At 43.4% G+C, this 27,017-nt stretch overlaps 1 protein-coding gene across 1 annotated transcript in view; it reads right to left on the bottom strand.

The window, feature by feature from the left end:
* Positions 1-15,974: 15,974 nt before the first annotated feature.
* The window catches only part of LOC144493128 (gamma-aminobutyric acid receptor subunit alpha-1-like), a 454,514-nt gene continuing 443,471 nt past the window's right edge, over positions 15,975-27,017 (bottom strand). Inside the window, exons 12-14 of the mRNA XM_078212030.1 lie at positions 24,663-24,815; positions 21,767-21,978; positions 15,975-16,301 (exon numbers count right to left, since the gene is read on the bottom strand). Coding sequence (XP_078068156.1) covers positions 15,975-16,301; positions 21,767-21,978; positions 24,663-24,815 — 692 coding nt within the window. The remainder of the gene's footprint in view (positions 16,302-21,766; positions 21,979-24,662; positions 24,816-27,017) is intronic.

Raw genomic sequence — 27,017 nt, 5'->3', positions numbered from 1 at the left:
TCAAATCAAATCAGTCAATGTTGGTTGTCCAAGCCCATACACAAAGTTTATCCACTATGAGTAGATAACAAAGGTTGGTGATGCCTTTGCAACTCTTTCCCAGAACAAGTCAGGAGCTTTAGAAAGGGGAGGGAGGTCATTTTAAAAAAAACTTCATTTGTAAAATGAATTCTCAATCCTGTACTCACAGTTTCTTTTATTGATCATGTGGTACTTTAGAAAGATCCCTCCAGATTTGCTGTTAAGAAAACTATCAGAACTAGCTATTCTGATGAGTTTATACCACTAAAAGATAGCAAAATGTTTTGGTACCTTTCAGAGAATGTAACATTCAACATTGACCCAAGTTATTGTGATTCATTTCTGAAGGTCCTGGATCTGTGCTCATTCAAAGAGTGAAAAGTGGTCACTGTGTTTGATCATCTCTGCTTCAGGCCTGCCTTCTGAACTACAAACCTTTCAACTAAAAGCATGACAAGGCATCTTACAATCCATGCAGGCGTCACTTTGATCTTACCCCTGATTTCTGACCCATTCCTGCATTTAGCAACTGCAACTCCCTGTGGAGAGGTCAATAAATTATAAACACACGTGTCATAACTCAGTGATGCTGTCCTTCATTTATTGTCCTTCATGTGGAAGACTGAAAGTTGTTTCAGGCTCTTTCTCTCTCCCTCTCATTCACTATTTTTCCTTCCTCCTTTTCCTGAATATTGTGTTCTATGTTGAAATGTGGAATGTTCAGACCTCACCCCATTCATCATACATTAACCGAGACAATGAACATCAAAAGGCTATTTAACAAAGGGAATTCCAACCAAGTCTGAAATCCTATCCTGATGCATCTACTTTGTTTTAGTTGTCACTGGATAGGCTGAGAGATCAGGTTTCTACTGTGAGAGACCAGGAGCCTGTTACGGGCCAACTTCATGTCTTTTTTGTAAATCATACTTATGTATTTTCTTACTCTCAAAGTGATTTTCCTGATTAAAAATATCCAGCTGCAAGCTGGTTTTGTGAGATTTAAAATAAAGGAAGTTGTTTATTATCTCACACTGCCCCAGAAGCTTAAAAATCAGTGTCTCATTTACTTGACTCACATGCACTATCACACACACCAAGTACAATTACAATTTATAATTACCTGTCTATTCTGTGGTAGGCTTGTGGTTTCTTAGATGAATTAATGTTTTAGTTGATCTTATAAAGTGAAGGATTTGCAGTAAGCTGTGAAGCTTCTAATAGTCGAATGTTTTACAAGTCCAAAGTCATTTTCCAAATAAAGTGTGTGATTAGCTCGATTATGCATCCTGTGTTATAGATTTCATACCCTGAGAGTTTGAGACATTGATGTCTGAGTGACCTATTCAATTTGAAATTTCTCTTTTGAATTCGTTTCAGAAAAATGCATTGAGTCAACAGTAGTCTGGAAGGTTCCCTTTGTTCCCCCATGAGATAGGGGTGTTTCAATCCACAAGCAAATTCAGGTGATCCACAGGCAGCCATTCTTTTTGCAATCAATGCACTGGGACATGGCAGGACTAAGAACAGCCAATAGACAGTGGTGTTCAGGCACTATGAGAGTTTGACCTTGGTAGTTATCATTTTTGTGAATTGAAGAAGTGCAGTTTCATTATTTTGAGCATTTGCTTTTTTTTGAAGAAATGGAATTTCATTATTTTGAGCATTTACAGATTTTTTACACAGAAGGTAGTGGTGCCTGGAACTCGTTGCCAGGGGAGGTAGTGGAAGCCAATGCAGTAGTGACTTTTAAGGGCTGTCTTGACAAATACATGAATAGGATGGGAATAGAGGGATATGTCCCCGGAAGGGTAGGGGGTTTTAGTAAAGTCAGGTAGCATTGTCGGTGCAGGCTTGGAGGGCCGAAGGGCCTGTTCCTGTGCTGTAATTTTCTTTGTTCTTGCTTTTGGTGAAAGAGCATGTTAAAACATACTACACATTCTAACTTGTTGGCAAGTTACACCTTTGACACTGAGCAATAGAGGGCTGAGAAGTTGGAGCAGGTAATCCCTGAGGTAGAACACCATTTGGCAGCAGTATTGAACAAAAGTTCCTAATTTCTCGCAAGGGGCTGGAATTGAGAGTTGAGGACACAGGAAGAATGTAGAAAGAATACATTCCAACTGACTTGAGACATTAATTATTTGTTAAGATACCCAAGATATCTAAAACAATTGAGAGTAATCATTTTAAAACTCTAAGTGAATGAGTCATCTTGTAACAATGATCTTGAAAACTATAGTCGGTTAATAATTGTATATTTGAAACAGAAATTGATGAAATACAATCTGTATGTAGACCTGGAGTAGGAACACACAAATTAATATTTAACCTGAGAGGAAACCCACAGAGACACGGGGAGAACATGCAAACTCCACACAGTCACCCAAGGCTAGAATGAACACGGGCCCTGGTGCTGTGGGACTTTAAGGACTGTTAATATTAAACTAAGGTTTTCAAATTTCCACTTCTGAGGATTGTAGTATTTCAAAAGAGAAACTTGCAGACCCCAAAGTTACAAACAAGAGTTTTATTAGAAAGGTATTTACTCTAGATTGCTTAAATAGATTGACTGTTTGCCCACCCAAACTGCTGATGATGTCATCACTACATCATGTGATCAAACTCTGAACGTGACCTTGTTCCAACTAGCAACAAACATAAATACACAATAAGGATCAGTGTAATCTTTCCTTGAATCGTTTCAGTTCCTTATTTTCCCCTAAATCTTGGATTAAACATTCACATTCCTCTTTTGCTATTGTTTGCTTGGAGGTATTTGCTTGGAATTGTGGCCGCAGACACATCCCCTATGACATCATTTATTTCTTATGCCTTATTCACTGGGGCATAACCAGGAGAGCTTGGGGCTTTCACACCAAAGTCACATTCCAGGGTGTACTGCACAACATTGAAACGTCAATATAACAGGCAATGTTCTGTCATCTGCAAATCATGAATCAATCCTTTACAACTAAAGCAACTTCAGTTCAGTTGAGCTCTGATGAAGGGTCATTGTGAGTCAAAACGTTGGCTCTTTTCTCTCCCCGCACATGCTGTCAGAGCTGCTGAGATTTTCCAGCATTTTCTGTTTTTGTTTCAGTTCCAATGTTGCATAATTAAATATTTCATACATTGACAAACATGCTGATTCTCTTCTATACATGATATTCATTGACTGGTCAAATTAGGACCATGCTGCCAGTGTTGAGGGAGACGATACTCAGAAAGCAAGTATTCAATATTCTTCATTCTTCCTATATCATTTCATGTGTATTTCTTATGTATTTTAATATTCTTAAACATGGTGCTTTACCTTCAGGAATACCCATTCATTTTAGCAAACACAAGTCACAGCTAAAGTGGTAGTCCCTCTCACCAACTCATCTAAAAGGTTGTAACATTTTTGACTAACATAATCATACTTTAAGTGATATTTGGTGATTGTGGTCGAGATTTGCAAAAGCTATTCAACTCAGGAGGAACATCAATGATTTCAGTGATATCCAGAATGTTGTTTGTTGGAGGCAAGTGGACAGAAAATGACCAAATCTGATCTACACGGATTGCAGACGACAAAAGGCTAAGTACTGACGTAACCTGTTAAAAGATGCTTTTTGGAATGGATAAACACTATCAATAGCCTGTGATAGAAAATAACACTTTCAAAGACACGGTATATTTAACAACAGTCCAAAAGCCATAAAATCAGGTTGAAACCAATAAACAGACACACTTCAAAGCTGTTATTTTTCTGAAATGTAATATTTTGATAAACACAAAACAAACATGGAAACATAATAACTATCCTTAATGGTTGTAAAATGAATTCACAAGGGTTAAATATAGACATGATTGAACATGTTGAAAAACTGTTAATTCAGTGAATTTAAGTGATCCACAGAGTGTTCTGAACACTGCAGAAAACTAATGTTCGATGATGTTGGAGTTTGTGTTCTTTGAAACGCAGAGAAACTAAATCCACAAGAAACCAATTATGTTTTAAATATGCTTTATTAGATAAACTTATGTTTAAACATGCTGTTTTAAATATGCTTTATCAGATCAACTTTGTGTTTAATTCAACAAGCAATAACTTGTAGGAATTCTATAATTTCAGGGATTGTAATTATTTAATTATCTTGGTGGTCTTGTAATGTGGCTGGCCAAGGCAAGCATGTAAATGTGTATATGCTGATTATCTAAAGACATCTGTAACATGCAAAAGGAATGGCATATGACTAAATGAAGTTTAAAACTGATGTATAATGCCAGGGTGAACTTTCTAATATTGTGTTTGAACACATAATTAGATGCTACATTGTAGCTCAAGATGAATTTTGATAGGACAGTGTGAAACTCTCAATGAAACATCCTTCTCTCCTTGAGGGCTGTTGGGGAGGGGGGTGCGTGGAAGCTAACATCATTGTTGTCACTGGACAACTTGGTCAGTTGCTAAAGAATAAAATCAGCAGTAGCTTTAACCATTCACAGAATAATCATACACATTTGTGACTGACAAGTTTATTATTAACTGATATTTCTAATAAACTTGGTCAACACAGTAGTGTTTAATTTAGACTTTGAGTGTTGGCTTTTTATTTCTTGTAATTCAGTAGAGTAACCTTGCAAAAGCATTTATGTCTTACATGCTCTTTACATCCGTGAAGGGCAAGATCCAAGCCCCTTCTTCTTATGTAGCTGCCTTTTCTCCTCTCTCATCTCTTTATACCAACAAAAAAGGGAAAACTAGTTGGGTCGCTTTACTCTTGAAGAGTTTGATTGGATTACATTGGATTGGATTGACTTGGAATTGTCTGAGTTGGACTGGACTGCATTGGATTGGATTGAGTTGGATTGGATTGAGTTATATTGGATTCAATTGGATTGGATTGGGATGAGTTGGATTGGACTGGATTGGATTGGGTTGAATTGGATTGTATTAGGTTAGATTTTATTGAGTTAGATTGGGCAGACTGAATTGGATTGGGCTGAATTGGATTAGATTGAGTTGGATTGGATTGATTTGGATTGGACTAGCATTGAATTAATTTGATTTATTATTGTCACATGTATTAGTATACAATGGAAAGTATTGTTTCTTATGTGCTATACAGTTAAAGCATACCATACATAGAGAAGGAAAGGAGAGGGTGCAGAATGTAATGTTACAGTTATAACTAGGATGTAGAGAAAGATCAAGTTAATGCAGGGAAGTCTGATAGAAGCAGGGAAGAAGCTGTTTGAGTCAGTTGGTATGTGATCTCAGACTTTTGTATCTTTTTCCAGAAGGTGGAAGAGAATATGTCTGGGGCGCGTGGGGTCCTTGATTATGCTGGCTGCTTTTCCAAGGCAGTGGGAAGTGTAAACAGTGATAATGGATAGGAGGCTGGTTTGAGTGATGGACTGGGCTTTATTCACGACTCTTTGTAGTTTCTTGTGGTCTAGGACAGAGCAACAGGAGCCATACCAAGCACAGAAGTGGGTTGGGCTTACTTGGTCTGCATTAGTTTGGATTGAGTTGGCATTGAATTAATGCAAGCATAAATGAGTGTCTCTGCATTTGAATCACAAGGCCTAATATCCATGATACAAATCTCCTCTAAAAGTGATGTCTAAACTATTTCATGTGATGGCACTGTGACTTGTACAGTGTTTGAGCTCAAAGAAAAGCAGGGTAAGTCGTGTATTAAGCCATGTCTTGCATTCCAGCATTTTAATCATTAAGTACATTGTATAACATTAGCATAGGTGAAGTTACAGCATTTCCAAGATTATACAAGTCCATATGGTCAAACTGCTGTTGGGCATCTCACAGTTTTAATTTACAGATGTAGATCTGAACACCGTGAGAGCTGCATACCTGATGCGTTGGAGTTATTTAAAGTACTTTTGATTATTTAAGACAAAGACAATTGAGAATAAGCTCAATGCACAAATACGCAATAGATAATGTAGCATTAATACCAAGACAATAACTAGTAGAGAATGGAGATAGCTCAAGACAATGGACAGGTTAGGGAGACGTTAACATAATTAAGCAGTGGCTTGGGCACTAAGACGTAATATTACAAAGTGGATACAAGTGTGCAGAGATCTGGGGAAGCATATTTGAGTTAGAATTAATCCAGAATTAGTTGCAGTCATAAAACATGTAAAGAGATTATATTTGTTTTGGAGTCCCTCTGTATCTAAATGCAGTGGTTAATAAGGTTGAGAAATTACAAGCACAAATAGGAATATGATGTATTGATGGTATCCAAGACCTGGTTCAGAAAAGCAGAGGATTGGATGCTTAATATTCCTGGGTACTAAGGGTATTAAGGAAAGATAGGGAAGGAGAGAATGGAGTTGGAGGGGCAGCAATTTTAATTAAGGAAAATAATATACTGCTAATGTTCTTGAGGGATGAAAGACCGAAAACGGTTGAACATAAGGGAGTTACTTGGTGTATTTTGTAGGCTACCAAATTTGGGATGGAGATAGAGGAGCAGATTTGTTGAGAGAATTCTGAGAGGTGCAAAAACAATAGAGTAGTGATAATGGATGATTTTAATTACTCAAATATTGAATGGGGCAGTTATTGTATGAAGGGCAGAGAATGGGTGGTATTTTTGAATTGAATTCAGGAGAATTGTCTTTGTCAGTATGTTTCCTGCCCAACTAGGAGGGAGGCATTCCTGAATCTAGCCTGGGGAATGAATTGGGTAAACTAAAATGTCAAAGTGGGGAAACATCTTGGGAATAGTCTGTGGGGTATCAAAGTGTTCAAATTAATTTTGATTGCGCATACCAAAGCAAAATTACTTAACTTAGATAAGTGCTAATTTCAAGGAATTGAGGAGGGATCTGCCCAGATAAGGACGGCAGGCAGAAATGAAATAGAGTAATGGATGTCCTTTGAATATGAGATTGTTTCGGTTGAGTCTGAGTCTGAGAAAGGGAAGGCAACCAAATCCAAATCTCTTGAATGCTAAAGGAATTGAAGATTAGGATGAAAAGGAAAAGAGGGTGCATAAGAAATGCCAGCTTGATAATATAAGGGAAGAGGCTGAAAATCAAAAAAACAATTACCAAGGAGAAATGAAAAAAGGAGTAAAGAAGCAGTATGAGAACAGATTGACAGCTAACATTAAAATGGAACTCGAAGGTCTCTGTAGGCATATTAACCGATCGAGTAACAGGATTGTCAGAGGTGGATGGGGTTGATTAGAACAACAATGGAAATATACTGATGGAATTAGAGGCACGGCTGATGTTCATCATGGAAGAGGGCTTTGACAAAAGTAAAGAAGGAGGTTGTTGATACTACTAAATGAAGAGGTGGTACCAGAAAGGCAAATGGTAAGTACAGTGAATAATTCCTGAGTGAAGTAAGGGTAGAAACTGTGAAGGTGCTGGTCACACTCTTGCAAATCTCTCAGATATAGGGATGGTGCCAGAGCACTGCAGGATTGCAAATATTGTACCCTGATTCCAAAAAGAGAAGAAACTTGCAGGCCAATCATCCAAAAGGAAATCAATGGTCACTTGGACAAGCATTGATCTAATTAAGGAGAGTTAGCGTGGTCATTTTCAAAGCAAAACATATTTAATGAACGTGATTTGAGTTTTTGGCATCGACTACATTGTAGCCAGGCTCCCATGACAAATGAAATTCAGATCAGAAAATTGAGAGGTGAAATATTAGGTCAGCAGAATAAGGAGAGGCAATAAAAAGGTAAATGGTACAATTTTAAAGGAGGTGCAGGAAGAGGGTGACCCGAGGGTGCTTAAAAGGACAGATTAACAAAGCTGTATGTAATGTGGGATCTTAGGCTCTATAAATAGAGGCATCATGTAAAGCCAAACTGTAAACATTAAACTTTCAAAAAACACTAGTATGGTGCCAGATAAAACATTGTGACCAACCTTGGGCATCACTTATTCAGAAAGATGTGACAACTTTGGAGACAGTAGAGAATTTACAATAGATTGGAGAAGCTGAGTGGGTCTCCTTTGAGCAGACAGGGAGATTTGATAGAAATGTTCAAAATCACGAAGGCTTTATCATAGAAATCATCATAGAAACCCTACAGTGCAGAAAGAGGCAATTCGGCCCATCGAATCTGCACCGACTACAATCCCACCCAGGCCCTACCCCCATATCCGTACATATTTTACCCGCTAATCCCTCTAATCTACGCATCCTAGGACACTAAGGGGCAATTTTAGCATAGCCAATCAACCTAATCTGCACATCTTTGGACTGTGGGAGGAAACCGGAGCACCCGGAGGAAACCCACGCAGACACGAGGAGAATGTGCAAACTCCACACAGACAGTGACCCAAGCCAGGAATCGAACCCAGGTCCCTGGAGCTGTGAAGCAGCAGTGCTAACTGCCGTGCCGCTTTAAATAGTTTCTCTCCATTTAATGTATTTCCAGTGGCAGACGGGTTGATAAAAGAACCAGAAGCAAAAAGGAGGAAATATATATTTGAAGAAACAATTGGTGAGCATTTGGAATGCACTGTTGGGTAGGCTGCCAGATTCAATCAAGGATTATATCATTATTTGAAGGAAGGAAATTTCAGGATTATGAAGAAAGAGTGAGGGAAATGGGGCTAACTGAGATTGCTCTTTAAAGAAGGTGATACCGTCTCAATAAGCCTCCTATTATCCTATACTGTTGAATTCATAGAATGCCTACAGTGCAGAAGGAGGCCATTCAGCCCATCGAATCTGCACCGACCACAATCCCACCCAGGCCCTATTCCCATAACCCCACATATTTACCCTGCCAATCCCCTTGACACTAGGCTCAATTTAGCATGGCCAGTCAACCTAACCTGCACATCTGTGGACTGTGGGAGGAAACCAGAGCACCCGGAGGAAACCCACGCAGACACGGGGAGAATGTGCAAACTCCACACAGACAGTGACCCGAGGCTGGAATTGAACCTGGATCCCTGACACTGTGAGGCAGCAGTGCTAACCACTGTGCCACCGTGTCACCCATTGCCCACACAATTATCCTATTATTTTATGTTTGGCAACAAAGAACTAATTTGTTGTGGATTACGCAAAGACCTAGAGTGGAATAAGGTTTTCTGTTTTTGAAATCTGCTGTATTCTGTTGTACCCATCTGATAATTGAATCTTACATTTCTGATAGGCACTAATATACTTCAGATTCTACAGTACCAGAGTATCCACTGGGAAGCAGAACAGCTATTGGGGAGTCGTCAAAATTCAGAAATATTTTCACAAAGAAAGCAGAGTTTTGTGATAGGGGCTGTTTCTATGTACAGAAGGGTTAATAGTTACATGACATGTAATCATTCTCATGAACAGGAGGATGTGTCTTGCTCTGTTATTTACAGTCGGAGGGGTTTCTGTTGAACCTGAAGCAGGTTCCTCAGGCAGAAGAGGTTGGACTTTGTCAGACACAATTCGTGATGAACTGTATTAATGGAGAAGCCCACATTCTTAATCTCTTTTTGTTCAGAAATTTTACCTGAGGAAGGTGTAAGAGGACCACAAAATGAAGAAATTCTTATTTTTTTAATTAACAAAATGAAGATATTTACTTTCAAATATTGCTTTTTCCCATCCTCTGTTTCCTTTTCAGTCATGAAATAAACATTCTTACTTCCAGACCTTCACTAATGCTGTTACAAATCATTCCCAAATAATTTTCTGGAGTAGTCTCTGCTGCTTTTGTCCCTCTCTCCTCGATCAGGACTGACTGATCTTCACTTCATACTTCCCTGCAACACCGTTTAGATTGGAGATGGCTGAGTGGGAAGATAGAGCCCGAATGCCACTCACTGTGGGTCGCTTTGTGCTCTACTCCCGCTTACCCTGCCTTCCCTTCACACAGCTGCTGATCATGGCCATTCAATGGTTGGCAAGAACTGTTCATTGTTTCACCCTTTTTATGGTGAGGGCCTCTCTTACAGTTTGGTCAGTAAGTTGCATTCTGTGAATCGGTGTATTGTTATAGACATAGATATTGATCATACGAACATTGGAACAGGAAGAAGCCATTCAGCTCACCAAGCCTAGTCTGCCATTCAATATGACCACGGATAATCAGTATAAGAACTCTTTTTACCCACCTTCGTCCCATAATCCATAATGTCCTCGCTAAACAAAAATCGATTGTCAGTTTTCATTTGACCCCTACCTCAGCAGCTTCTTGTGGGGACAGGATGTCAGCTCTCCCCTAAGCTGCTAGTTCAGCATCTGGCACTTACTGAGTTTTTACTGCTAAGTCTTACACAGGGCAGTACCTATAGCCAGCCCAGTGTGGGCAAGACAGGAGATCCAAGGCAGGAGACAAGGCAAGTTTCTTTTGGATCATGTTCAGGTTTTCTCAACCAGACAGGTCCCACATCTTTCTCACACTTTCCCACACAGGCCATGGTCAAAATATGGCTGAGGTCCTATTGACTACCAGGGCTTTGATTTGCAAGTCGGACAGCACTAACTTTTAATGGAAGGATGAAGCTCATCATCCCAGTCCTTATGTTCACTCAGGCTTCGGTGTGGCTCCCAGGGTAAGAACATCACCAAGGATATTTGGCCTGTCATCCACCCAGTACAGGTGGTGTCACAGTGGTAATGTCACTGAACTAGTCGTCCAGAAGCTCGGGTAATGCTTTGGGGATATGGGTTCAAATCCCACCATGTAAACTGATGACATTTAAATTCAATTAATAAAATTTGGAATTGAAAGCTGTAATAGATGATAAAAAAAAGGCAGGCTGATCAGATGGGCAGAACAGAGGCAAATGAAATTTTAACCCTGAAAAGTATGGGGTGATGCATTTTGGGAGGACTAACAAGACAAGGGAATACACAATGAACAGTTGGGTGCTAGAAATACAGAGCACCAGAGGGACTTTTGGGTGTATGTCCATAGATCCCTGAAGGCAGGAGAACAGGTAGATAAGGTGGTTAAGAAGACAGTTAGGTAACTTGTCTTTTTTAACCGAGACATAGAATACAAGAACAGGGAGGTTATGATGGAGCTGCATAAAATGCTGGTTAGACCACAGCTAGAGTACTGTGTGAAGTTCTGGTTGCCATATTTTAGGAAGGATGTGATTGCACTTCAGGGGATGCAGAGGAGATTTACCAGGGTGTTGCCTGGGGTCGAGTGTTTCAGCTATGAAGAGAGGCTGGATAGGCTGGGGTTGTTTTGCTTAGAGCAGAGAAAACTATGGGGGGGAGGACTTGAATAAGGTGTACAAAATTATGAGTAACATAGATGGGGCGGATAGGAAGAAACATTTCCCCTTAGTCGAGTGATCAATAACCAGGGAGCATAGATTTAAGGTAAGGGGCAGGAGATTTAGAAGGGATTTGAAGAAAGATTTTTTTCACCCAGAGGGTGGTGGGAATTGGGAACTCACTGCCTGAAAGGGTGGTAGTGGCAGGAACCCTCACAACATTTAAGAAGCATTTAGATGCGCACTTGAAAACCCATAGCATATACAGCTACAGGCCAAGTGCTGGAAAATGGGACTCTTCCTCTTTCCATCAATAACGTTGTTATTATCTATTTCATAAAGAAAAAGGCCAGGCCGCAATCTTACAACCTCGCCCCACCCGCCGTTCAGCGAAGTGATGTGGTAAGATTGAGTGAAAGGTGAAAAATCAAGTTCACACCTGGTTTCTTGCCTCTCGTACCTTACCGGCCCTGTTCTGCCAGCAAATCGGCTTTGCGCCCAGAAAGAGTGCGAAGCTGATATAAATATTTCTGACATGTTTTACATGTCATTAGTGAGTCCCGGATGCACAATCCCAAACGGGGCAAAAGAATGGGATAGGAAATGATCGTGGGGTGTGGGGGGGTGGGATCGGCACAGGGAGCAATTGGGGCAGGGGTCGATGACCATTGGGTGTGGCAGGAGATCACCCAATTCAGGGCACCTGCGCAATTGCGCCCCATGAGATCAGCGCTGGCTTCACCGGCAAGCTTAGGCTTCGTATGTCCAATCCCTCCCAAAAAACTTGCGAGAAATGCATCTGGGCCCTTTTTGTGCACTAAGTGCCATAAAATTGCGACTCTCAGCTCACTGAAAAACCCGGCACGATTCTTGCTCGTTCGGCACTTAGAAATTTTTCAGAAGATTGTGTTCTTTGATTCCCTCGTCCTTGCAAAGTATTGCCTTAGCTCTAACCTCCCTCTCCCCTTCAATGTCTTTGAATATATTATCACCTCCCATATCTGTTCCCATCTCCTCGGAACTCCATGTTTTAATCTCTCCAGTCAGATCCCTGTCACACTACCAAAGCACCTCTTATCAAAGTCACAAATGGCATCCTCTGTGACTGTGACAAAGGAAAACTTTCCCTTCTCGACCTGCCTATAGACTTTGACCTGCTTGACTGCATCATCCTCCTGCAACACCTCTCCAGAGTCACTCAGCAAGACAGGATCACTCTTGTATCATTCCATTTTTATCTCTAATCACAGCCACACAATCAATAGCAATGGATTCTCTTTCTGTTCCTGCACTATTACCTTGCCTATCCCCTAAGGGTCCATGCTCCTATTTCATCCTAGTTCTCATCTACATGCTGCTACTTGGTGACATCCAAAACAGCTACATAATAATATGGTTACTGTGCTGAAAAAAGCCATTCAGCCCATTATTTCCCAGAACACTGATGACACCCAACTCTACCTCGCCCTTGCCTCTGTCTCTGAATATTCAGATTGTAAGCCCAACATCAATTACCAGGAGGACAGAAATCTTTTCCAATTAAATCTTGGGTAGATTGAAACCATTGTCTTTGATTCCACTACAAGCTACATACTAATCCCCTAGTCACTGACTCTATCTCGCTTTCTGTCAACTGTCTGAAGTTGAACCAAACTGTTCACAACCTTGTTGTTGCATTTGACTCTAAGAAGAACGTGTGGCCACAAATCCACACCATAACTCAGAACAGTGATTTTCAACTTCATAATATCATCTGATTCCATCCTTGTCTCATTTCATCCGAAAGTACTGTGATGCACAGCGTCCGCATGCCCGCAGCGCTCCGGTGCATTGTACTTGCATTCTTCAGCTGCTTTCCCTTCCTTCCTGTCCTGAGCTACCATAATTCAGTAAGAAGTCTCACAACACCAGGCTAAAGTCCAACAGGTTTATTTGGTAGCAAAAGCCACTAACTTTCGGAGCGCTGCTCCTTCGTCAGGTAAGTGGGAGTTCTGTTCACAAACAGGGCATATAAAGACACAAACTCAATTTACAAAATAATGGTTGGAATGCGAGTCTTTACAGTAAGCAAGTCTTAAAGGTACAGACAGTGTGAGTGGAGAGAGAGCGTTAAGCACAGGTTAAAGAGATGTATGTTATCTCCAGACAGGACAGTTAGTGAGATTTTGCAAGCCAGGGCAAGTCATGGGGGTTACAGATCGTGTGACATGAACCTAAGATCCCGGTTGAGGCCGTCCTCATGTGTGCGGAACTTGGCTATCAGTCTCTGCTCAGCGACTCTGCGTTGTCGTGTGTCGTGAACGCCGCCTTGGAGAACGCTTACCTGAAGATCAGAGGCCGAATGCCCATGACCGCTGAAGTGTTCCCCAACAGGAAGAGAACACTCTGCCGGGTGATTGTCGAGCGGTGTTCATTCATCCGTTGTCGTAGCGTCTGCATGGTCTCTCCAATGTACCATGCCTCGGGTCATCCTTTCCAGCAGTGTATCCGGTAGACAACGTTGGCCGAGTTGCAAGAGTATGTACCGTGTACCTGGTGGATGGTGTTCTCACGTGAGATGATGGCATCCATGTCAATGATCCAGCACGTCTTGCAGAGGTTGCTGTGGCAGGGTTGTGTGGTGTCGTGGTCACTGTTCTCCTGAAGGCTGGGTAGTTTGCTGCGGACGATGGTCTGTTTGAGGTTATGCGGTTGTTTGAAGGCAAGACAGTTTGACAGGAGAACAGTGACCACGACACCACACAACCCTGCCACAGCAAACTCTGCAAGACGTGCTGGTTCATCCACACGGATGCCATCATCTCATGTGAGAACACCATCCACCAGGTACACGGTACATACTCTTGCAACTTGGCCAACGTTGTCTACCGGATACGCTGCAGGAAAGGATGACCCGAGGCATGGTACATTGGGCAGACCATGCAGACGCTATGACAACAGATGAATGAACACCGTTCGACAATCACCAGGCAAGAGTGTTCTCTTCCTGTCGGGGAACACTTCAGAGATCACAGGCATTCGGCCTCTGATCTTCGGGTAAGCGTTCTCCAAGGCGGCCTTCACGACACACAACAACGCAGAGTCGTTGAGCAGAGACTGATAGCCACATTCCGCACACATGAGGACAGCCTCAACCGGGATCTTAGGTTCATGTCACACTATCTGTAACCCCCATGACTTGCCCTGGCTTGCAAAATCTCACTAACTGTCCTGCCTGGAGATAATATGCATCTCTTTAACCTGTGCTTAACGCTCTCTCTCCACTCACATTGTCTGTACCTTTAAGACTTGCTTACCTGTAAAGACTCGCATTCCAACCATTATTTTGTAAATTGAGTTTGTGTCTTTGTATGCCCTGTTTGTGAACAGAACTCCCACTTACCTGATGAAGGAGCAGCGCTCCGAAAGCTAATGGCTTTTGCTACCAAATAAACCTGTTGGACTTTAACATGGTGTTGTGAGACTTCTTACTGTGTTTACCCCAGTCCAACGCCGGCATCTCCACATCATGGCTACCATAATTCAACAGTACTTTTCATGTAAACAGCAAATAATTATTCATAACACAATAACTCTGCACTATTATAGGCTGTGAACTGCCACTGCTTTACACGACATGGTGAGACATGTGTTTAATAGACTGGTTACCTTATTATCAGGATGCAACTCAACAAGGATGATTATCAAGCAGTAATCACTGCTCAAATTGATCCCCTACCCATTGACACGGTGTGGGCATTGGTCATGTTCACTTGCAGATGACAATCCAAATCGCATTTAATTATCACGTTTTTGATCTCATATTCCTAAAAGAAGAAATGGCAATGCCTGTAACTGGGCCAATAGCCCAGTATTGCCATAATAATACTGAGCAGGACAGAGTATTGAGTCCACAGGCTAACCAACACTTGGTACCGAGTTAACCTATTACAACCAGGGCTGACATTGGAATAGGCTTCCTGCCCCTAGGTTTGCGGGTGGGGGGGCGGTGGGGATTGGGGGTTGGGGGGTAGGGGGGGTGGTAGGGGGGGTGGGGGGGGGGATTGGGGGTTGGGGAGGGGGGCGTGAGGTGTAAGGGGAGTTTGTAATTAGCTTTAAGCTTCTGTTTCTGGTCATTATATAGTGATCCTTGCTGGGACGTTTGTGTGGGTTAAAGGACATGTGTTGTTGGAGAGGATGCATGTGCCTGTGTGCCTCAAAAGATGCTCAAGATGGAAAACAAATGGTGTCTGATCCTGTCTCATCCTGTGAAAGAATCAATTCAAGATAAGCAGCACATGCTCTGGAGAGTGCGAGTGGGGGAGGGTGTGGGCAAACTGGTGAGGGCATGGTGGCCAGGCAAGTGTGTGCACTGAGTTCAAAGCCAAAAGCTTAAATGGCATCATTATTATTCAGTCCTTGCAGAGCACTGAACAATCCCTCCAAAGAATAAAGAAAGAAGAATTTGTTCTTTGATTAGATCAATATTACAGCACAAGCTTCTTCAGGCAGCAAGACTGAGGGGTCACTGTCAGCGGACCGAGGGGTCACTGTCAGCCAGCAAAGGACACACACACACAGGTTACAGAAACATCCTTCAGGTGATTGGTGAAAGTTTTGTGAGAAGATGCCAGCGATGATATGGCCATGCAAACAGTGAAATACAATTTCAGTTAGACTTATACAATGAACAAGTACGTTCCTTCAAACACATCAAACGGCTTTAGTTAGAAAACACAAACAGAAAACACCTGAGATCAAGCTGGGAGTGGAGTCTTTTTCTGGGGGATCATGCCTGTGATTATTGGCTCTCTGCTGACATATGTGGCCCAATAAACCAGGTTAAAAATGACAAAGAGAACAGGAAAGACAATTCGGGACATTTTGTCAACCTTGCTGACGCTGTTGTAAGTTTTCTTGCTCTTGAGTAGTTTCTCCTCGACTTTGCTCAGCTTAGCGTGGGCCCCTGCACTCTTCGATATGGTAGCCAAGCTGGGATCCTTTGTGATGTTCAGGGTGTACGTTGTCCCAACAATATTATACGTGTTGTTGGTTTTCTTGGCCAGGGTGACTGGTTCCCTTTTCTAGAATGGGGAATGTGGATTTAAAGTTCATTAAGCATCAAATACAAACAGGCCAACATTGAATGAAGGGGTAAACAGAGTGTAACTTACATTTCAAGGTGAAATGTGGATCTGCAAACAAGCAAGATATTATAAGGATTAAGACCAGAATTAGTGGAAATTCTCAGCAGGTCTGCAAGCATTGTAGAAAGAGAAACAGAGTTAACAGACGGGATCTTGAGTCTGCACTCCCTGTCTGCAAGATCGATGCCGAAGGGGCTCAAGATCCAGTGAGACCCCAAAATCGCGAACCTCGCCGGCAAGATCGTGATCTCTGATTGCCCTCACCAGCGATGTAATCAGGTTCATAATGGGCAAAGATCCGATTGGCATTCATTTCAATAAATTTAAATATAATTAAAGACCCCCCCCCCCCGCCCCTGCCAAATGTTCGTCCCTCACTGATGTGATATCACGCCGGTATGGTTTACAAGTTCGCCCAGACCTGAACCTGTCCTGGGGAACCCCCTGGGGGCACAATCGGCACGATAGCTTCTGGGACAGAGGGACATGACCAGACAGTGGCAATGCCCCCTTGCACTGCCCCCAGCACAGTTTAGCAATGCCAACCTGTGCCGGGGCAATGCCAGGTTTTGCAATGCAATGCCAGACAAGCCCTAGGGGAAGCCTCATGTGCAGGGACTCATCGATTTGTGGTGGGGGTAGGAGTGGACATTGCAAGTAATGGGGATGCTGGTGATGACTGGCAGGACGGGGATGGAAAGGGGGCAATCCTGCTGATTATGGAAGGGAATGGGGCCTACGATCAGTGGGAAGGGGGAACGATGCTGGGGATGGAAGAGTGATGCTGGTGATGATCGGGGGTGGGGGAGGTCAATGTTGGGGATAATTAGGGGGGAAGGGGGAGCGATGCTGGGGATGATTGGGGGGAAAGTCGATGCTGGCAATGATCAGGAGGGGGGTGGGGTTGAAGGAACATAGATACCTCCATAGTAGGAAGGAATGAGAATTTGTGTTCCAATATTTGGGCTGTCCCAACCTCAGTGGAACCGGTTCCTGGCTTTAAGAGTCCTCACCTCCTCGGAGTGATGATGCAAACCCAGCCCACTTTTTTGGCAGTTAAAGTGACAAGATCTGGAGATAAAACTGGCCAGTGGAGCTGGAGAGATCCACACTCTGCCAAATTCTCATAAGATTCTGCCCAATGTTTCAGTAGTGACCTTTCATGAGAACCGGAATGATTTCGAGATGTACATATAGAGTCATAGAGATTTACAGCATGGAAACAGGCCCTTCGGCCCAACTTGTCCATGCCGACCTTTTTTTTTTAAACCCCTAAGCTAATCCCAATTGCCCGCATTTGGCCCATATCCCTCTATACCCATCGTACCCATGTAACTATCTAAATGCTTTTTAAAAGATAAAATTGTACCCGCCTCTACTACTGCCTCTGGCAGCTTGTTCCAGACACTCACCACTCTTTATGTGAACAAATTGCCCCTCTGGACACTTTTGTATCTCTCCCCTCTCACCTTAAACCTATGCCCTCTAGTTTTAGACTCCCCTACCTTTGGGAAAAGATATTGACTATCTACCTTGTCTATGCCCCTCATTATTTTACAGGTCTCTATAAGGTCACCCCTCAGCCTCCTATGCTCCAGAGAAAAAAGTCCCAGTCTATTCAGCCTCTCCTTATAACTCAATCCATCAAGTCCCAGTAGCATCCTAGTAAATCTTTTCTGCACTCTTTCTAGTTTAATAATATCCTTTCTATAATAGGGTGACCAGAATTGCACACAGTATTCCAAGTGTTACAGTATTCCAGTATTCCAAGACGTCCCAATTCCTGTATTCAGTGTTCTGATCGATGAAACCAAGCATGCCGAATGCCTTCTTCACCCTTCTGTCCACCTGTGACTCCACTTTCAAGGAGCTATGAACATGTACCCCTAGATCTCTTTGTTCTGTCATTCTCCCCAACGCCCTACCATTAACTGAGTAACTCCTGCCCGGGTTCAATTGACCAAAATGCATCACTTCGTATTTATGAACATTAAAAATCAGAGCAGAATTCGGCCATTCGGCCCCTCGAGCCTGCTCCACCATTCAATAAGATCATGGCTGATGTATTTATGTTTCTAATTCCATATTTTCATCCAGCCCCGCAGAACCTTTGATTCCCTTGCCTAACAATAATCTATCCATTTCTGGCTTAAAACTATTCAGTGACTCAGCTCTCACTGCCTTCTGAGCAGAGTGTCTAACTTTTATGGCGCCTTGTGGAGACTGTATTTGGAATAATGTGTACAGCTGTGGTCTTCTTATCTAAGGAGTGTTAGGAAACCAGAGTTAGTTTTGAAAGATTTCTATTTGCAAGGATAAACGTTAGAAATAAAGTCTTAGGTTTAATTTAATATTTCTGTGCTGGCAAGGAAGCTGTGATTAGTTTTCAGGTTGAGCAAACAAAGTTTGTCTATGTAGGGGTTTCATTCTGATATCTCTTGTGTTTTAGATCTTCAGAATGCCGACTCCTGATGATTTCCAAGCAACCTGTGGGCAGAGCAGACATTTCCTGTGTTTCAAAATCTGTAGGAAAAAGCTACTCAGGTTAGTTGTGGTTCAGTTGGATACTGGATGAAAGATAAAATGGGTCTCTCAAGTCTGCTTGCAGCTGGAACCTTATAGTGGAGTAATAGTTCAAACAGCCAGCTAGAATTGTAGAGAGAAAATGACTAAGGGATTAGTGAAAATCTAGGTATCCAGAGAGCTGTAACAAAAAGATTTCAGGAAGCCTGAAACTAAGGGCCCTATTTTACCATTTTCATTCTAAGTGCTGAATCTGGACGCAATTTAGATCTGACTTGGAAATCTGCTTTCAGGCGCCCCCATTAGTGCTTAGCTTGAACAAAAAAATCACGGGTCTGAATTGCGCTGTGGGTGGGGCTTAGCGCGCCCGAAACGGAGCTCTGAATTGTGCATGCGCAGTTCGAAAAAAAATTGAAAAAGCGCGCCCATGTCAGATCGCTCCCGAGCCGCAGAAAGCGGCCCGGGAGCAAAAAGCGGGAGCGATGGCCCCCACAAACATCACTGTCCCCCTTATCCACCCACTCCCACCGCTACCCAGACTGATCGCAACACCCTGCCCCCTCCACCCCCCCCCTCACCAATCACCCGCAGAGTGGCAGCGGACACCCCTGCCTCCCCCGTTCCCCCCCACCAGAGATCATAGTGCAGTGCAGAAAGAGGCCATTTGGCCCATCAAGTCTGCACCGACCACAATCCCACCCAGGCCCTACCCCCATATCCCTACATATTTACCCGCTAATCCCTCTAACCTATGCATCTCAAGACACTAAGGGGCAATTTTTAGCATGGCCAATCAACCTAACCTACACATCTTTGGACTGTGGGAGGAAACCGGAGCACCCGGAGGAAACCCACGCAGACACGAGGAGAATGTGCAAACTCCACACAGACAGTGACCCAAGCCGGGAATCGAACCCAGGTCCTTGGAGCTGTGAAGCAGCAGTGCTAACCACTGTGCTACCGTGCCGCCATCTGCCCCCACCCCCCCCAACAGTGAGCGATTGGGCCTCTCCCACCCCCCCCCCCCCCCCCCCACCACCACCCCACCAGAGATACATCTTATCCGCCTCCCTCCTCCCTCCCAAACCAGAGAACGATCTGGCCTCCCTCCCCCGAGAGGTTCATCTGACCTGCCTCCCTCCTTCCCCATCCCCTCACCAGAGAATGATCAGGCTCGCCTCCCTCCCTCCCGCCCCCCCCAAACAGACAATGATTGGGCCTCCCTCCCTCCCCTTACCAGAGAATGATCTGGCCTGCCTCCCCCTCTCCCCCCCCCCCCACCACCGATCGGAGTCAGAAAGCTGTTGGAAACTCTGAACTCACCTCTTCAGCAGCTGGAGCGCTCAAAACAGACTTTTATTTAGCATGTCCATTTCGGCCCGATTCCGGATTGGCGAACGCAGTGGTAAAAGGGGAAGTGCTGATAATGTTGGGCAGGCAGTTCATTAATTCAATTTAAATGCATGCAAATGCAATTAAATCACTGTTGCGCCCATTTCGGGCGCGAATCAGATCGCATCCATTCCCGGGCCTCGGTCAAGTGGGCATCTGCGTGGATGCGGATCGCATTAATAGCCTCACGCCCGACTTTACCACGCAATGGTAAAATTGGGCCCTAAGTGATCAGACCACCGGAGAACAGACTTATGTTTCGAGAACCAGAAAAAGATGGGACACATCGATTGGTGAGAACTAGTAGAAAAAGGCTTTCTAAATGTAACTCCAGTAATTGTTTTATTAATAATTGTAACATAGTGACTGGAACCTCAAAAATGTGGTGTAACATTAAGGCAGTGGAAGTCAATAAGATCTGGTTTGAAATCCTGGCACTGACTCACTGCTAACAGTGGAGCAGAAGCTCTGGTCAACCGGGTCTTTGGAAAACATGAACTGGATTTTAGAATGCAGATCACTAAGTGTAAGTTTTGTTATGAAGAAAATTTTAAAGTCTATTTCTGAAACTGGAACTTAGACCTTCTCATATAGAAAATCATCTGGGGGGAGGGAGGATTCTGAGGAGAAATCTGCAAACTTTGGGTGCTGATGAAACAATTGTAGCTTCAAATGTATATTGTCATCTGCAACCTTAAGCCTGTGTGCAAGTGTTAGGCTAAAGGAGGAGTAAAGGAGAATTGTATCATAATCCATTGCTTTAATGTTTAATAAACATTTTATTTTGTTGTTAAATAATTGATGGTCCTGTAACTCTGCTCCACATTTGATAAAACCAAAACTAAAAACAATTCTTACCTTTTGAGCCAGGGTTCCATTCTGGGATCGTCCTATCCAGTTATAACACTAACTGGGACTGTAATGAGAGGGATATACTTGCGATAGAAGGAATGCAATGACGGTTCACCAAAATAATCATTGGGATGGCGGTATTGTCTTATCGGGAGAGATTGAGGAAACTGGGCTTGTATTCTCTAGAGTTTCGAAGAATAAGAGATGATTTTATTGAAACTTAGAAAATTCTTCCAGGGTGTGACAGTGTAGGTGTTGCTAGGATGTTTTCCTGGCTGTTGAGTCTAGAACCAGGGGACACTGTGTCAGAATAAAGGGCAGGCCATTTAGGACTCTTCACTCAGAAGGTAGTGAATCTTTGGAATTTTCTACCCCAGAGGGCTGTGAAAGTTCAATCATTGAAGACGTTCAAGATAGAAATCAATAGTTTTCTGGATATTAATGATATTAAGCATACCATGGGAAATTGACATTGAGGCAGATGATTCGCTATGTTCAAACTGAATGGTGGAGCAGATGTGATGGGCTGAATGGCCTACTCCTGATCCTGTGTTGCTAGGAATCATTTGCATTAACTAGCTAAGGTACAAGGGCAAGCCACACAATGATGTTCAATGGTGTGTTGTGGAGCTCACCTTCATCTCCTGAGCTTCCATGGCTTTCCTGCCATCCCATGGCCAGCTCCGCTTGGTGAAGTAGTTCACGGTTGCAAATTCAATCAGTGCCGAGAACACAAATGCGTAACAGACAGCGATAAACCAGTCCATGGCTGTCGCATATGCCACCTTGGGCAAGGAGTTCCTGGCACTGATACTCAGTGTTGTCATCGTTAGCACTGTGGTGACTCCTGCAAAATAAATTCATTGCATGAAACTTGCTACTTGTTTGGTCCATATTATATTATGCGGTGGGGTCATGCAGAAGGGTTGTGCGAGAGGTCGTGCGGGAAGGTTTCATATGGGGAAGTGTTGTGCAGGGGTAGAGCATGAAGAGGCAGTTGAGCACAGAGAGGGGTATGTCGGGGGCAATATTAGGGGCCAGAAAGAGGGAACCATGGGGCAGTGCCTGCCTGGCACCCTAGTACTACCCGCCTGGCACTCTGGTTCTGCCAGGGACTGTGCTAAGGGCGTGGAATGCGGTGGAGTCTTGACCAGGGGTGGGGGAGAGACAAGCTGTGAGCTCCGCAGGTTTGGTTGGGGGAAACTCTGCTTTGAGGGGGGGGTGGAAGAGGGGGGAACGCTGCAGTGGGGGAGGAGGGGAGGATCAGCGGGGGGAGGTGGAGCGGGGAACTCTGCATTGGGGCGATCAGCAATCAGGATAGGGGAGAGAGGGAGGGATTTCAATGTCCATGGGGGGCAGTGCCGATGTCCATGGCAGGAGGGGGAGTCCTGATGTCCATGGGGGGCGGGGGGGGGCGGGGGGCGGCGGAGGGCAGCAGGAAATTCCTGGGGGAGGGGGGGGTTCCCGATGTCTGTGTGGAGGGAGGGAGGGGGTGGGGGGGAGGGCAGCAGGAAATCCCCAGGGAGATCAGGGTGCCTGCACAATTGTGCCCCTAGAATTCAGCAACCAGCTTCCCCAGTGAGCTTAGGCTCCATACCACCCCCCTCCGCCCCCCTCCCCCCCCCCCCCCAGCTAAGTGCAATAAGATTGCATTTTTAAACTCTCCCAAAAAACAAGTCTGTAACTCTTTTCATTTTCTCGCTCATTCAGCACTTTGAATTTTTTCATAAAACTCTACCCTTAGTAATTTTTCAGGAAAATTGCGTCCATAAGCATTTTCCCTCCCAACGTTTGGTCATGTGTCTCATTTCATTATGTGGGTAGTACTGTTTTCACAGTTGCACACGTTAACCCTTTCAACCCCAATCATCCTAACACTACACGGTCCATTGCTTTCATAGATCTATTTCAATTGTACAGACGTGCATGTAGAGGCTTGAACTTCAACATTTGCAGATGGTACAAAACTTGGAAGAATTGTGAAGTGTGAGGAGGACTGTGACTGATTTCACGATGACATAAATAGGATGGTGGAATAGGTGGAGTTGTGGCAAATGAATTTTAAACCAGAGAAGTGTAAAGTGATACATTTTCATTGGCAGGATGAAGAGAAACAATATAAAATAAAAGATGCAATCCTAAAATGGGTGCTGGAACAGAAAGACCTGGGCTATATCTGCACAAATGTTAGGCAAGTTGGGTGACATGGCGCCAGGAATTGAACCCGGGTTCCTGGCGCTGTGAGGCAGCAGTGCTAACCACTGTGTCAAAATGGTTGTAGTAACAAAACAAAGGGTTAGTTCAGAGTGAGTGGGAATGGCAGAATAATGAAAAGCTGTGTCCCGAGCTCTGAGTTTTGATTGGTTAGTATGGATTACTCACTCAGAATCCCAACTGACAGTTTAAGTTCCTTTGAACGAGAGTTTGCAGCTTCGCTCCCCATTCTCAGAGTTATGGAGGTTGGATGGTCAAACTGGCCTCCCGGCTGTCTCCTGTTTAAATGCGCCAGACACTGAATTTGAGGTTGATGGCAAGGAGAGTTCCAAACCAAATCAGTCCTCCTTTCCTACGGTGGCACAGTGGTCAGCACTGCTGCCTCACAGTGCCAGGGACCCGGGTTTAATTCCCAGCTTGGCTCATTGTCTGTGCAGAGTTTGCATGTTCTCCCTGTGTCTTCGTGGGTTTCCCCCGGTGCTCCGGTTTCCTCTCACAGCCCGAAAGACGTGCTGGTTAGGTGCATTGGCCGTGCTAAATTCTCCCTCAGTGTACCCGAACAGGCGCTGGAGTGTGGCGACTAGGGGATTTTCACAGTAACTTCATTGCAGTGTTAATGTAAGCCTGTTTGCGATAGTACTAAATAAACTAATAAATAAACTAAACCAGCTACATGCAATCATTTTTGAAATGCTTAGTTAGGCCTGTTACACATACAAAATATGTACACAAGTAATAACATCTATTTCTATATGTTTACATGATCAAATATCCCAAGATGCTTCACAAGAGTATTATAGATCAAAATATAACACCAAGCAACATAAGATACGAGGTCAGATGACCAAAAGCTTGGTCAGAAAGGGACCTTTTAAGGAGTGTCTTAAAGGAGGGAAGAGAGGTAGAGAGGTGGAAAGATGCAAGGAGGGAATTCAAATGCTTGGGGCCCATAGCCATGAATGGTGGAGTCATAAGATTCAGGGATGTTCAAGAGGCTAGAATTTGAGGAGCGCAGAGATCTCAAAGGGTTGTGGGTCAGAAGGAGATTACAGAGTTAGGGAAGGCCGAGACCATGGAGGGATTTGAAAACAAGGATGAGAATTTTAAAATTAAGGCATTGCTTGACCAGGAGCCAGTGTAGGTCAGTGAGCACAGTGGGTGATAGGGGAATGGAACTTTGTGAGAGTTAAAACACAGGCAGCAGAGTGTTGGATAACCTCATATACATGGAGGGTAGAAGGTGGGAGACCAGCCAGGAATGTGTTGAAATAAAGAGAATTGATTACATGTTGTCTTCAGTGTACAATAGATACTAACCAAAGACAGTGCGTGCAGGGACAGATTCCCTGTTCAGCCAGAAGGATACCTGGGAAAGAATCACAGTCATGATGCAAGGCAAGTACGTCTGGATCACAAAGTAACCAATCTTCCTCTTTAGATGGAAGTGAGTCGTCATGACAATGTATTCACCTGAAGAGACATGGAAGGCAAAGATTTAAGTAAAGGTAATTGCATTGTCCATCAGCAGCTAGATTATTTGTATTGGATGTGCATTAAGCTATCATCTCACAGGTTATTGCATATACCATGACAATGACACTCGGAGACAGGCTCATTAACTGTGATGGATTTACACTATGACACCAATAAATATTATCACATTCATCAATATTTCCACATATATATTCATGGGGACTCCCTATAAATATTCTCATGTGTTTATGGAGAACATAAAATGTCCTAGGAACATTATAAAGAACAACTGGAGGCCAAGTCACATTAGATGATATTAGGGCAGATGGCCAAGTGGAAAGTTTCAAAGTTGCTTTACCAGGAGCCAGTGAAGACAAGGGTAATAGTGAACAGGATGGCACAATAAGGTCCGGACAGCAGAGTTTTGAATAATCGAGAGATCCCTATAGATTTGCATCCATTTAGCACCTTATTGGTCCTATTGGAAGTTGCATTTATACAGCATCTTATATAACCTCAAGATGTTCCAAAATGCTTCATAGTTAGGTAAATACTCTTGAATGTAGTCATTATTGTTCAGAGGCAAAAGAAGAAGTCAATTACTATACAGTCCCACAAACAGCAAATTAGTGAATTAACAATTAAGAGAAGTTAATACTGCTTTATTTTTAGAAATGTCCAAATTGTCGAATCAAACTATGACTATTATTAGATTCCAGAATCAATCACTGTATACTTATGAAGGTCTGAGTTTATGGAATAATCTCGAGTGGAGGCTTAAAACAACACACCATGTTGACTGGATGTTAACTACCCCAGCGAGATTGGACCAGTAAAATCCACAGCTCCATTACTAGTAAGTCCTGTGTCATTGAGTCATACAGCATAGAAAGAGGCCCTTTGGCCCATCATGTCTGCGCTGGCCATCAAACACTATTTTAATTCCATTTTTCAGCACTTGGTCCATTGCCTTGCATACTATAGCATTTCAATTGCTCATCTGCATGCTTCTTAAATGACGAGAAGATTCCTGCCTCTACCATCTTTCAGGTAGTGAGTTCCAGATTCCCACCACCCTTTGGGTGAAAAAGGTTTTCCTCAAATTCCCTCTAAATATACTGCCCCTTACCTGAAATCTATGCCCCCTTGTTATTGACTCTTCTAGTCCTATTAAAATTGGCAGTTGCTGAAGTGTTACAATTGGGTGTCAGCCATGGCTAAATGAGAGCGATCTCAGCTCTGAAATGAAAGGTCATGGATTCAAGCTCTCGTTCAAAGACTTGAATAAATAATTAAGGCTGACACTCCATCACACTAATGAGGGAATGCTGCACTGTCAAGAGTACCCATCCTCCAGGGGAGTAGTTAATCCAAGGCTTGGCTTGCCCTCTCGTGTGTGTGTATATAGAAACATAGAAACATAGAAAACTACAGCACAAAACAAGCCCTTCGGCCTCACAAGTTGTGCCGAACATATCCCTACCTTTTAGGCCTACCCATAACCCTCCATCCTATTAAGTCCCATGTACTCATCCAGGAGTCTCTTAAAAGACCCTATTGAGTTTGCCTCCACCTCCACTGACGGCAGCCGATTCCACCCACCCACCACGCTCTGTGAAAAACTTCCCCCTAACATTTCCCCTGTACCTACCCCCCCTGCACCTTAAACCTGTGTCCTCTCGTAGCAGCCACCCTTGGAAAAAGCCCCTGAGAGTCCACCCGATCTATGCCTCTCAACATCTTAAATACCTCTATTAGGTCTCCTCTCATCCTACGTCTCTCCAAGGAGAAAAGACCAAGCTCCCTCAGCCTATCCTCATAAGGCATGCCACTCAATCCAGGCAACATCCTTGTCAAATCTCCTCTGCACCCTTTCAATCTTTTCCACATCCTTCCTGTAATGAGGCGACCAGAACTGAGCACAGTATATAAAATACTCCAGACCACTTTTCCTGACTTGTCAACCCCATTATCTCATAAATCAAGGGACAGAAACTTAAAATTCAAGACATTTAGTGTAAATATTAGTTGCTTTTCAAACATTAACCAAATTGATTTACAGTTAGTTTCACAATAATGGCATCTTCGATCCAAACAAGAACAGAACTCTTTACAAAAGGGAAATTTATTGTATCTGATTGCAGATGCTGGAAAACTGAAATTAAAAACTGAAAATGTGTGGCAATAATTTGTTTTATT

The sequence above is a fragment of the Mustelus asterias genome, chromosome 4 (genome assembly GCF_964213995.1).
Source record: "Mustelus asterias chromosome 4, sMusAst1.hap1.1, whole genome shotgun sequence".
NCBI classification, from domain to species: domain Eukaryota; kingdom Metazoa; phylum Chordata; class Chondrichthyes; order Carcharhiniformes; family Triakidae; genus Mustelus; species Mustelus asterias.
Note: the sequence above shows the minus strand (reverse complement) of the source record. Positions and strands in the feature narration are given on the sequence as shown.